Source organism: Vombatus ursinus, unplaced genomic scaffold (assembly GCF_900497805.2).
Source record: "Vombatus ursinus unplaced genomic scaffold, bare-nosed wombat genome assembly UNPS02011591.1, whole genome shotgun sequence".
Lineage (NCBI taxonomy): Eukaryota > Metazoa > Chordata > Mammalia > Diprotodontia > Vombatidae > Vombatus > Vombatus ursinus.
The window spans coordinates 4,378,147-4,390,819 of NW_020951369.1; the positions used below are offsets into that span (position 1 = coordinate 4,378,147).

General features: G+C 39.0%; 1 protein-coding gene across 1 annotated transcript in view; it reads right to left on the reverse strand.

The window, feature by feature from the left end:
* VWA3B (von Willebrand factor A domain containing 3B) overlaps positions 1 to 12,673 on the reverse strand; it is a 202,179-nt gene that overhangs the window by 91,375 nt on the left and 98,131 nt on the right. The window contains exons 11-13 of the mRNA XM_027856651.1: positions 9,820 to 9,974; positions 6,205 to 6,343; positions 5,412 to 5,543 (exon numbers count right to left, since the gene is read on the reverse strand). Coding sequence (XP_027712452.1) covers positions 5,412 to 5,543; positions 6,205 to 6,343; positions 9,820 to 9,974 — 426 coding nt within the window. The remainder of the gene's footprint in view (positions 1 to 5,411; positions 5,544 to 6,204; positions 6,344 to 9,819; positions 9,975 to 12,673) is intronic.

Genomic DNA, 12,673 nt, shown 5'->3' on the forward strand with positions numbered 1-12,673 from the left:
AAAAAGACAGAGTGAAACAAATTTCCAGCCCAAGATAGCCTGGATGGTTGATCAGAAAGGTATATGGTACTGAGCCAGGAGAGGAGCACAGTTCAGTGTGGGCGTGCAGGCAAGGCAGGCCTCAGCAAACCTGGAGCAGACCTCAGAGGACTGAATCATAGGCAGCTGTGGCAGTTTCCAGACTTCTCACCCCACGAACACCAAAGGCAACTTAGAAGGTCAGTGGGAAAAGTCTGTGACTGCGGTGGAGAGAAAGAAGAACAGTCTCAGCCTAGGGCAGCGACTGCTTCCCAAGCTTCTGGCCCACAGACTGAGGGGGAATCGAGTGGCTGATCAGAGGGGGATTGCAGGGATCTCTCTGCTGGTGCAGGATTCTCTTGCTTTGCCCGTGCGTGTATCTGGGTCACAGTTCTAGGTGGCAATCCTGGGGCGGGGAGGAGTGCTAGTGTGGTGGAGCTTGTAGTGGTGGTGGAGAAGAAATCCTCCTCACTGTTCCAAGGCAGAAAAGAGCACTTGTGGTCACTCACGGACCAGAACACAAGCCAGGAGAGGAGTAAATACCTCGCCCCTTATCGTACCACCTTGGAAGAACTCAAAATTTGCAAGTCTGTAGGAGTATCTCTGAAAACAGCTGCACAAAACCCCTGAAGCTTGGGACAGTACATTCTCCACACTAAAAGAAGACCCCTACCTTAACAAAGAGTTTAAAACTCAAGTTATTGGCTGGGATCGTGAATAAACAAAGGTCCAAAAATGTCACACTATAGAATCTTTCTTTGGTAACAAAGAAGATCAAAACATACAACCAGAAGAAGACAACAAAGTCAAAGTTCCTACATCCAAAGCCTCCAAGAAAAATATGAATCAGTCCCAGGCCATGGAAGAGTTCAAAAAGGAGTTTGAGAAACAAGTAAGAAAAGTAGGAAAAACTGGGGAGAGAAATGAGAGTGATGCAAGAAAATCATAAAAAACAATTTAACAGCTTGCTAAAGGAGACCCAAAAACATACTGAAGAAATTAACACCTTAAAAAATAGCCTAACCCAGATGGCAAAAGAGGTACAAAAATCCAATAAGGAGAAGAAGGCCCTAAAAGGCAAAATTGGCCAAATGGAAAAGGAAGTCCAAAAGATTACTTAAGAAAATGCTTCCTTAAAAATTAGAATAGAGCAATTGGAAGCTAGTGACTTTATGAGAAATCAACACACTGTAAAACAAATCCAAAAGAATGGAAAAATAGAAAACAATGTGAAATATCTCATTGGAAAAACAACTGACCTGGAAAATAGATCTAAAAGAGAGAATTTAAAAATTATTGGGCTATCTGAAAGCCGTGATCAAAAAAAATAGCCTAGACATCATCTTCCAAAAAATTATCAAGGAAAACTGCCCTGATATTTTAGAACCAGAGGGCAAAATAGAAATTGAAAGAATCCACCAATCACCTCCTGAAAGAGATCCCCAAAGGAAAACTCCTAGGAATATTGTAGCCAAATTCCAGAGTTCCCAGGTCAAGGAGAAAATATTGCAAGCAGCCAGAAAGAAACAATTCAAGTACTGTGGAAACACAATCAGGATAACACAAGATTTAGCAGCTTCTACATTAAGAGACCAGAGGGCATGGAATATAATATTCCAGAGGGCAAAGGAGATAGGATTACAACCAAGAATCACCTACCCAGCAAAACTGAGTATTATCCTTCAGGGAGAAAAATGGTCATTCAATGAAATAGGGGACTTTCAAGCATTCCTGTGGAAAAGACTGGAGCTGAATAGAAAATTTGACTTTCAAATGCAAGACTCAAGTGAAACATGAAGAGGTAAACAAGAAAGAGAAAGCATAAGAGACTCATTAAGGTTGAACTGTTTACATTCCTGCATGGAAAGACGATATTTGTAACTCAAGAGACCTTTGTCAGTATTAAGGTAGTTGGAGGGAAAAAAATTATGTGTTTATAGATAGATAGATAGATAGATAGATAGATAAATAGATAGATAGAGGGCACAGGGTGAGTTGAAGATGAAGGGGTGATATCTGGAGAAAAAAATTAAGGGATGACAGAGGATTATACTGGGAGGAGGAGAAAGGAAGAGGTAGAAGAGGGTAAATCATCTCACATAAAACAGACAAGAAAATACTTTTACAGTGGAGGGGAAATGGGGGAAGGTGAGAGGGAATGAGTGAATCTTATTTTCATAGAATTTGGCTTAAGGAGAGAATAACATACACACTCAATTGGGTATGGAAATCTATCTTACCTTACAGGAAAATAGGGGGGGAAGAGGACAAGAGAGCTGGGGGGTGATAGAGGGGAAGGCAGATTAGGAGAGGGGGTAATCAGAAGCAAACACTTCTGAGGAGGGACAGGGTCAAAAGAGAGAATAGAAAAAATGGGGGGGCAGGATAGGATGAAGGAAAATACACTTAGTTTTTTCACAACATGACTACTATGAAAGTGTCTTGCATGACTACACATCCATAACCTGTATCGAGTTGCTTGCCTTTTCAATGAGGGTGGGTGGGGAGGGAGGAAGGGAGAAAAGTTGGAACTCAAAGTTTTAAAAACACATGTTAAAAAAATTGTTTTCACATGCAACTGGGAAATAAGAAATATAGGAAATGGGGTATAGAAATCTATCCTGCCCTATAGGAAAATAGAAAGGGAAGGGGATAAGAGAAGAGGGAGAGAAATAGAAGGGAGGATAGATTAGAGGAAGGGGTATACAGAATGCCATCTTGGGGTGGTGGGAGGGATGAGATGGGGAGAAAACTTGGAACTCAAAATCTTGTGGAAGTGAATGTTGAAAACTAAAAATAAATAAATTTTTTTAAAAATTTAAAAAATTAAAAGAAATAAAGCTAGAGGCCAGATCATGAAGCTTTTTGAATGGCAAGCTACAGATTCTGGACTTAACTTTGTAAGCAACTGAGGTCCACTTAGGGCATTATGACATAAGAAAGGAGCTGATCTAGCCTTTATAAGGGAGCTCATCCATTTAAATTATAAAAGTTATGCAAACATTTGGGGTTTTCACATTTACTTTCCCATCTCTAATGATTGTGCAACACAGAACCCACTATATTTCCATATTTTAAAAGTAATAAGAACCACACATATCATGATTGATTTATTGGAAATTCCAAATCCATTAAATAGCATCTGAACTAACAAAGTTTTCTTGATACCTATAGTTAATAAGCCACAGTCCATACTGGAAGTGGTCTCAGAGACCATCTGGACCCACCCCCTTATTTTACATACAAGGAAACAGAGACCCTTAAAGGTGAAGTGAGCCACTAAGGTCATATAGATAGCTACAGAGTCAGGATTTGGACCCAGGTCCTCCGGTTCCAAATCTAAAGCTCTATCCATTACATCACTGTTTCTCATGATAGTTGGTAATTTCATCAGTCATTAATTCTGGACAATTTAACATGCCTGAAATGTGAAATCAGCACTTTCTTTCCCAGGACCAAGTTATCACTTAGCTCAGAATTTTACAGCTATTGTTACTTCATACAGTAATTAGTTCTTTGTTTTTTAACGGAACTTCCAGGGAAAGGGATTGCTCTGCATGATGGCAAAGCCTCAGCTTTGATTAAAATTCAGAGTGATCTGCTGATGTCTCTTGCTCCTTGACAAATCTGGGTCTCTGGGGTCTGCCATCTGTACTGTTATGTTTGTTTTGTTTTGTTTTGTTTTTTTTTTAAGATGATTGGGGTTAAGTGACTTGCCCAAGGTCACACAGCTAGTGTCAAGTGTTTGGTCTGAGGCCAGATTTGAACTCAGGTCCTCCTGACCTCAGGGCCAGTGCTCTATCCACTATGCCACCTAGCTGCCCCCATCTGTACTGTTTTAAAGATGGCTATGGTCCATAGCCATATTTGGCTTATCAAAAAACAGATTTTGGTCCTCTTCTTGGTGCCTTTTTAAGCACTTGGTTGATTATTTGGTTCCTAAAATGGAACTTCAAAAAAAGAAAAAGGCTACACAGTCTAAGAAAGAAGAAACTTTTGAGAAAAGGGATATCCTTTTTAATCGACTATGTGTGTAACAAGCACAGTAAGATATCGTAAAAATTTATTTCCTCAAATGATGAGCCAATGGTGTAGCTCTAGAAAAACAGGAACATTATATATGGTAATATGATTTGGTATAATCCTTTTAGAAATCCATATGATATTATATAATAAGAGATACAAACTATTCATACCCTGGTCCAGTGATCCCAGTACTAGGAACACACTGTAAAAAGAATATTGACAGGGAAAAACAATTATCTATATAAAAATATTCGTAGGAGGAAGCACAGTGCAATGGAGAGAACAATGAGTCCAGAGTTGGAGGTTGTCATTCAGTCACTTCAATCGTGTCTGACTCTTTGTGACCCCATTTGGGGTTTTCTTGGCAAAGACACTGGAGTGGTTTGCCATTTCCTTTTCGAGTTCATTTTGCAGATGAGAAAACTGAGGCAAAGAGTGACTTGCCCAGGGCTACACAGCTAGCAAGTGTCTGAGGCCAGATTTGAATTCAGGAAGATGAGTCTGCCTGACTCCAGGCCTTGTGCTCTATTCACTGCACCACCTAGCTGCCTAGAATTGAAAGATCAGGGTTCAAATCCTTACTCTGATGCCTACTCTGTATATGACCTTGAACAAATTATTTTAACTTCTCTTGGCCACAAGTTTCCTCACAAATGAGGGAATTGGAATTATGAAGTCTTTGAGGTCCCTTTCAGTTCAAGATTCATGATTATATATGAACATTATTTATAATAGCAAAAGAATAGAAACACCAGATGCATCTAACAATTGGGAAATGGCTCGGGAAACTATGGTATATGAGTGTAACAATCTATCGATCAATCAACAAGCATTTATTAAGCTATGTGATAGCTACTGTAGGCTCAGCACTGGGGATACAAAGAAAGGCAATCCACTAGATTCAGCAGAAACTCAGTATGTTAACAACTGATTGACTAATTCTCATGTACTCCTTGTTATCAATTGTTACTATTGAGTCACTTCAGTCACGTCCAACTGTTTGTGACCCCATTTGGGATTTCCTTGGCAAAGATACTAGCGCGGTCTACAATTTCCTTCTCCAGCTCATTGTACAGATGAGGAAACCGAGGCAAATAGGGTTAAGTGACTTGCTCAGGGTCACACAGGTAGTAAGTGTCTGAATCCAGATTTGAACTCAGGTCCTCCTGATTCCAGGCCCAGTGCTCTATCCCCAACACCACCTAGCTGCCTGCATTCATTATTATTTAAAATGAATATATTTATTTAGCAACTGTCATTCTGGGATCTCAAAGCATTTTTCTAAGAATTTAAAGAAATACAGACATAAGAATAGATTCAATCCTACTCATTAATGCTTCTTTTCTAAATCATAATCTTCATTTTACCTGAAGGTTTTTAACCCATTCCTTAGCCATTTTCAAATTATCTTCATTAACTTCAGCAAGTTTCCCCTGCCAAGCAACAGCCTTACCATCAAACTTCACAAAATTGAATTTTTTTTTGAATACCAGCTGCTCCTGTAATAGACAAATTTTATTCAACTATAAAATATTCATTTTCCCAATATAACAAAAGGTACTTTGGACAATTTACAGAATGATAAATAAATATCAATGACAATGGATGGAGTCAACTTTTCTAGCTGTGGATATTAAAAATTATATTAAAAACCAATTCTTCAAAGTTAAAGGCATTTCATTTCAGTAAAGCACTTATAGTCTGGATGCTGATAACCCATGCTAGGAAATAGAAATAAAACATTTGTAGTAAAAGTCATCTAGAAAGCCTCTGCTTTCTTTGCCTTACACCACAAATGTCAAATCTTCCACATTGGGGTCGTGGAGGAAATAACAAAAGACTCAAAGTCCCTCCCATAAACAAGTTTTTAGAATAAAGAAAACTTCTAAAGCCATAGACGATGATACTGTCCACTAGGCCTTCCAAACAAGGGGAAGATACACTGATTTTGTCATTTTAAAAAGATAAGGAGGAACCCTTCTGAATTTTTGCTTAGGAACCTAGACTGTGCCCTCATACAATCCCTGATTTCTCTTGCCCATAGCTTTAAGAGCTCAGCTTCCCATTGGTTCCTTATCACACAGTAAATGATAATAGATTGAGATAATATTGCCAGTAAATGGGTCCCCAAAGTCAGGGTAAATGACTGCTTTCTCTAACCGTTAAAAGCTGAAAAATCTTCTCTTTCACCAGAGGCAGTTTACCCTTCATTGAATGAGATGTATCAATGAGAATGTAGATATAATCTTCAAGCACCAGTCCAAAGAGGCCTTGACTCCCATTTTGTAGCCATTCAATCCTGGAGATAAGAGAAAGGAAAGGTAGGGATGTTAACAGCATTAATGGCCGGCAGGTAATCATAGTACATTCCTGAAATCTTAATGAAACATCCCATGAGAAATCCAATAGCTCTCTGACAGTACCCTGTCTCCCCAAATGTCTGCATTGGCTTTACTTATTCTCTTTGGGATATGACCTGAAGCAAAATTTTGCAATGGGTCTAACAATCTTGTCTATTTCTCCCAACAAATGCACACACATTCAAGGAATACAAACTTTATTATAGATTTAAGTAAAACAGAATTAGGGAAATAGATTTGATGACAAAATAAACCTCTCTACTCATTCCAAAGCTATTCAATGGGAATGATGTTCAAATTAATTATTATCGCAGATCATATGAGGCAGGGACAGGAAAGGAATAAGCATTTATATGGTGACTGCTATATATCAGGCCCTGGGCTAAGTGTTTACAAATATGATCTTATTTTATCCTCCCAACAATCCTAGGAGGTAGGTGCTTCTATGCCCTTTTTACAATTGAGGCAACTGAGGCAAATGGAGGTTAAGTGACTCTACCCAGGGTCACACAACTAGGAAATGTCAAATGTCAAATTTGAACTCAGGTCTTCCTGACTCCTAGTCAAGAATTCTATATACTGATCCATCCAGCTGCTAATTTGAGCCACTGTTCCACCTCATTTGTGAATAAAAAGATACCCCAAAACCACCCACATTCAAGCTGGTAACGCCAGCACATTCTTCTGGCCCTCATAAAACATATGGACAGTGTCAAAGGATGTATGGATAATATTCTGTGACCAGAACTTGGCCAGCTGTGTGAATGGGCCTTCTTCTGTTCTCCCTCCTCAGGCAACTTTAAAGAAACATGGAAGTGAGAATCTGGCTACAGGCATAAGTATCACTCATGAAGCTCTAAAAGCGTTTGGGCCTCGGGAGACAAGGCCATGCAAGATTGCAGGGTTAATATAGTCCCAAGTTCTAATTCAACAAGAGTTTTCTTTATTTATTTAGAGAGTAATATCAGAGACTTCTCTGGCTCCTCGAGGCCCACATGCACTTCAGCTGAACTATTTCTAAACATTCAGGAATAGAACACATGGCTCTGGTTTCCAAGTGGAGGGCAAAAAGAGCAGTGAATGGTAAGGTCAGAGCGAGAGAGTCAGTCTCTCATACAGCGGTCACCCTTTTCTTACAGGTGTGTAAGTTTTGACCAAACAGATCAGGGATGGGGAACCTGTAGCCTGGAAGTCACATATGACCCTCTAGGTCATCAAGTGTGGCCCTTTGACTGAATCCAAACTTCACAGAACAAATTCCCTTAATAAAAGGGTAAAACTTGAACTCAGTCAAAAGGCTGCACCCAAGGACCTAGAAGGCCAGATGCTGCCTTAAGGCCGCAGGTTCCCCATCCCTGGACCCTAGGAGACCTTGGTTCAGATCTCACCTCTGATATAAATGGGCTATATGACCCCAAGCAAATCATTGCTCTATGTATCAGTGCTCTTTGCAACTTTCTTAGGACAGTTACAGAGCCAAGAAGTGGTAGAGGACAGGGGCATATCAGTAAATGTTTAACAACTGGCTCTCAAAAAAAAAAGATTCTATTATGACACACTTTTAAGTTTAATCTGCATTCTTAATCATGCATTTTCTTCATCACTTTCTCAAGTTTAGACAATCAAGAAAACATTGAATCACTTCCTGATTTGTAGCATTTGCCGAGTAAAGGCACACACTGAAAACTTAGCAATGGCCCTCTCCCTATAAGAGCTGGCTCTGGCAAATCATCAATAGAAGGAGTTTCTTCATCTGAGAGTTCTCTGTGCCAGTGAAATCAAAGATCTAGTTCTTATACCCTAAGACTCTTTCCATTCACAGACCAAATGTAAAACTTACTATCTCTTCTCTAAGATAGAAACTGAAATGGAAAAAACATCAACATATATTTGTTATATACCTATTATTTGTACACCACTGTGTTAGGAGTTTTGAGGGATAAAGAAGCAAAAATCTAGTTGGCCTCAAGAACTTAAATAATATAGGTGGGAAGTTTATGGCTCTCATATAGTCTCCAAAATATTATTATTCTTTCTAAGTGTCTTCATAATCCAAAGATAACCCCCAAAGCACAATCTAAGAAGTCACCAAGTTTGTTCTAGAAATATCACAGGTATCAGAAAGGAAATCTCTCATTACTTTCCTTCTAGTCTGTAATGACCATTTCCGAGTATAGATTCTCCAAAGGAGAATACAATATAGTTTCTATCTCACCGTTTGGAATTGGCATAGATAATAGAAAAGGACAGACAGTGGACATAAAGAGAATGACACACACCCCAAGGAATCATCAACCTGTGACGGGAAGCCTAAAATAAAAGTTGTGATCTTGGGGAACAAGAACCAGCCTAAGATTAAACAATCTTGGAGTCCAAGGACAGAAGGTAGCAATCTCCTGACATCTGGCTGGGTGGGAACAAGGAAACAGATAGACCCAGAGACTATTTCCTGGTATGATTTCTTCCCTTTATACCACCCTCAAGAGCATCTTCCCACCAGCCCAAGGGCACTCCTAGGGGTTATTGTTTATCATGTAGAACCTGTAACTCATTAGCAAAGATTAGTTTATCAGGTAAATCTATTATCGGCCACTGTGTTCTGCTATAAGGGAATCTGGAGAATAGGACTCGGGAAATGAAAGCTTAGATTGGGGGAGGCAGTGAAATAGGGAAGGTTGGAAGCATGGGGCTTCGCCTCCTACCACCCTGCAAGACAAGAAGACCATAGAAGGGCATTTGGTAGCTTGGGAAAGGGAGCACCAAAAGGGATGAGGAGTCTGCTGAAAGAACGGTGGCAGGGGAGGGTCCACCCAAGGCGAGCCCAGCCTGGACTAGGAGGGCTTGTGCAAAAAACCCTCCTGATAGATCAATTTATTATATTGTTGAAATAGGCTAAAGAATCTTGCCTGATGGCAAAATCAGACAAGGGTGTAAGGAGTCACATGTACTTCTTTTAAAATTGAGTAATAGGAAAATTTCAAATAGCGTGTCATCAGCACGTGCCTTGAAATAGAATATTCAAGGACTCTGATGATACTGACAATGTCACTTAAGCATGAGAACAAAGGACATAAGACACTTGCAAATCATGTTCTGTAATATATAATAGTAGTATGTCAAATATAAAAATCGCACATTTCATTTACCCTTTTTTTTTTAAGCAACATCACCCTATTCTCCAAGAATGAAGTTAAAGGAGGCCTAAAATCTGAGTTATCTGCCTGGTCCCAAATGCACCACACATTTAGTAAACATCAACCAATGGGTCCTTTTATTTGCACATCATCTGAGTGCAAAGCCAGTCACCAATGGCCCTTGCTTCATCATGCTTGCACACAACAAGGTTGAACCATTCTTGAAATGCAGGAAAGGACTGACCTACTTTGCTTCTGAGGAAAAAAAAAAAACAACTAACCTTTTCTCAATCAGCTCCAAGGCATTGCTCATCTTCTCTTCATAGGCCTTGCACTTGTCTGCAGTGACATAAACATGGACCATAGTTCCATCTTTCCAGGGAGTGTGGACAAACTTGTTACAGTATTTTGCGTGGACATTTTTCTTGTTTGTCCCCTATAAGGAGAACAACAAAAAACATCAAGAAGAAATCTTATGTCCCTAAAAGAATTTATAAGCAGCATATTACAAGTAGCAGGACATCCCTGGCATGACCATATGGAGCTCTATTACCTAATTTGCCTCTATAGTCACTGAGACTAGTCAGGCTCTTAAAAAATGGCTATAGGCATTGAATTAACCATTAATTTAACAAGCATGTATTCAGTGTCTGTGAAAGCTATTATTATAGGTTCTGTGTGTAATGCAAAATATAAGAAACAGTTCCTATCTTCAACGAGATTGGAAGGGAAAAAGGGAGGGAGGGAAGGAAGGAAGAAAAAAGAAGGAAGGAAAGAAAGAAGGGAAGAAGGAAGGAAGGAAGGAAGGAAGGAAGGAAGGAAGGAAGGAAGGAAAAAACATTAAATACTTAATAATGTGCAAAATACTGTGTTAGGCATTGTATATAAAAGAGAAAAAGCAAGATAGTCTGTCCTTTCAGTAAGATAAATTCTAACAGGGGAAAAGAAGTATATATGCACCAAATATTAAACAATCACCTTTTTGATGGTAAGTTTCCTGAGACAAAGGTTAACATCTGACTCCTCTTTATCTCTCCACAACCTTTATTGGAATGCCTTATGCATAATTAGGGGCTCAGTAAATGTTTGTTGAAGAAATGATTCTTTATTGAGTGTTTTTTTTTTAAATTTATAGTATGCTTTCCCTAAAATTTCAGTAAGACAGGTAGGGCCAATATCATTGTCTCCATTTTACAGGTGAAGGAGCTGATGGTAAAGGATTTGGACATTGTCATATGTCGTTTCCAGAATTTGAAACTGAGACTCCTGACTCAAGGTCCAGGGCTATTTTTCCTATACATATAGAAATGAGTGAATGTTGGTAAAATTGTGGAAGCAAGTATTAAGTGAGTAAGAAGTTGTTATAGGAGTCCAGAGAAAGGAGGGTGAATTTTGTTTAGCACAGTTAAGGAAGGATAGATTCAATAGAGAAAGTGATACCTAACACACACAAAATGCTTTCCCATTGTTCACCTCTTCCATATTTGGAAAAGCGTAATAATAACTAGCATTTATATATGATACATATCTATGCATATCTATATATGACATATATCTATGTATGTGTATGTATATATATGTGCTTATGTGTTTGTATATGTGTTTATATTTATATATCTGACCTCAGACCCTTAATAGCTGTGTGACCTTGGGCAAATCACTTAACCTGTCTGCCTCAGTTCCATCATCTGTAAAATGGAAGGTAATAATAGACTCTGCAATTCAGGGCTGTTGTAAGGATAAAGTAAGATCTATTATACAAATACATAAAAAATATATATGTGTACACATATATGCGTACATATACACACACACACACACACAAGTGTATGTGTGTATGTGTGTATGTGTGTATAAGGATCACACAGTAAAGGTCTAAGGCCAGATTTAAACTTAGGTCTTCCTGACTCCAGCCTCAACGCTCTGTTCATGGGGCCACCTAGCTGCCTCATAAGTGCAGACAAAAATCCCATCAAACTCACAGTCATGAGACAAAGTATTGATCCAAGAATATAAATTTTTCAAGTGTAGAAATTACATCAATATATGGAAATGCAGCATCTTCATGTTCCACTGTTACAAAACCAAATGAAACCCTGCGGCATCTGATACCTTTTTCCACTGGACTACCTAGGAAAAGTTCATAGAAAGTCTTACCTTGCCATCAAATTAGACAGGAAAAAGCAAAACTGTTCCTGGAAACCACTGCTGAGCCACAGGTGGTGAAAACAGGAGAGAAGCACCTTACTGGCCAGCCACAGGATGATTTCAATTCCCCAAAAAAGAAATGTGCCTTAGGCTCAGTCTTGTGGAGCGAATAGGCAGCCACCAATGTACAGTATGACTCCAAGGACTCTGGAAAGGGTGCTCCTCTCCCCAAATATCTCTTTAACCTTTTAGATGGATGGTGGATAGAGTGCTAGCTAGGCCTGGAGTCAGGAAGACGTGAATCTTTATCCGGCCTCAGACACTTAACCTATTTGCCTCAGTTTCCTCAACTGTAAAATGGGAATAATAATAGCACTTGCCTCACAGGGTTATTGTAAGGCTCAAATGAGATTTTGTAAAGTGCTGGCCTGCAATAGGTGATATATAAATGCTTATTCCCTTCCCTTTCCCTCTTAGTGACACCTGAAATTAGAAATGCATGCTCTCTTTCATAATAAACTAAGATACCTCATTAAGAGATAATATTTCAAGCTGTATCAATCATTTAGTCTTAAGTGTAAATGAGTTTGCAAAATCTTTTCCTTAGTGAAAAATTTGATCAATGAAAGGGAGTACTGGTAAAAAGTGGATTTAGTTAAAAGGGAAGTTGGGGACAATGAAAATAAACTTCACCTACTTCACTGATTTGCTTCAGACCAATCCCTGTGAGCAGCAATTGTAAGATTTCAGAGGAGAATACAGCTTTATTTATGCTGCTCCAAATACACAAGTAAAGGTCGTTACCTTATTTTTTCCTCAATATTTGAAAAAGATGGTTTGGAAGTGGAGGAGGGTAGAGTTTAGCTTCACTAAGGCTCATGTCTCTGTTCTACCACTTACTGGCAATATTATTTGGGACAAATAATTCAGTCTCTGAGAACCTTACTTTTCTCATCTGTAAAATGGGGATGTGGCAGCTAGGTGGCA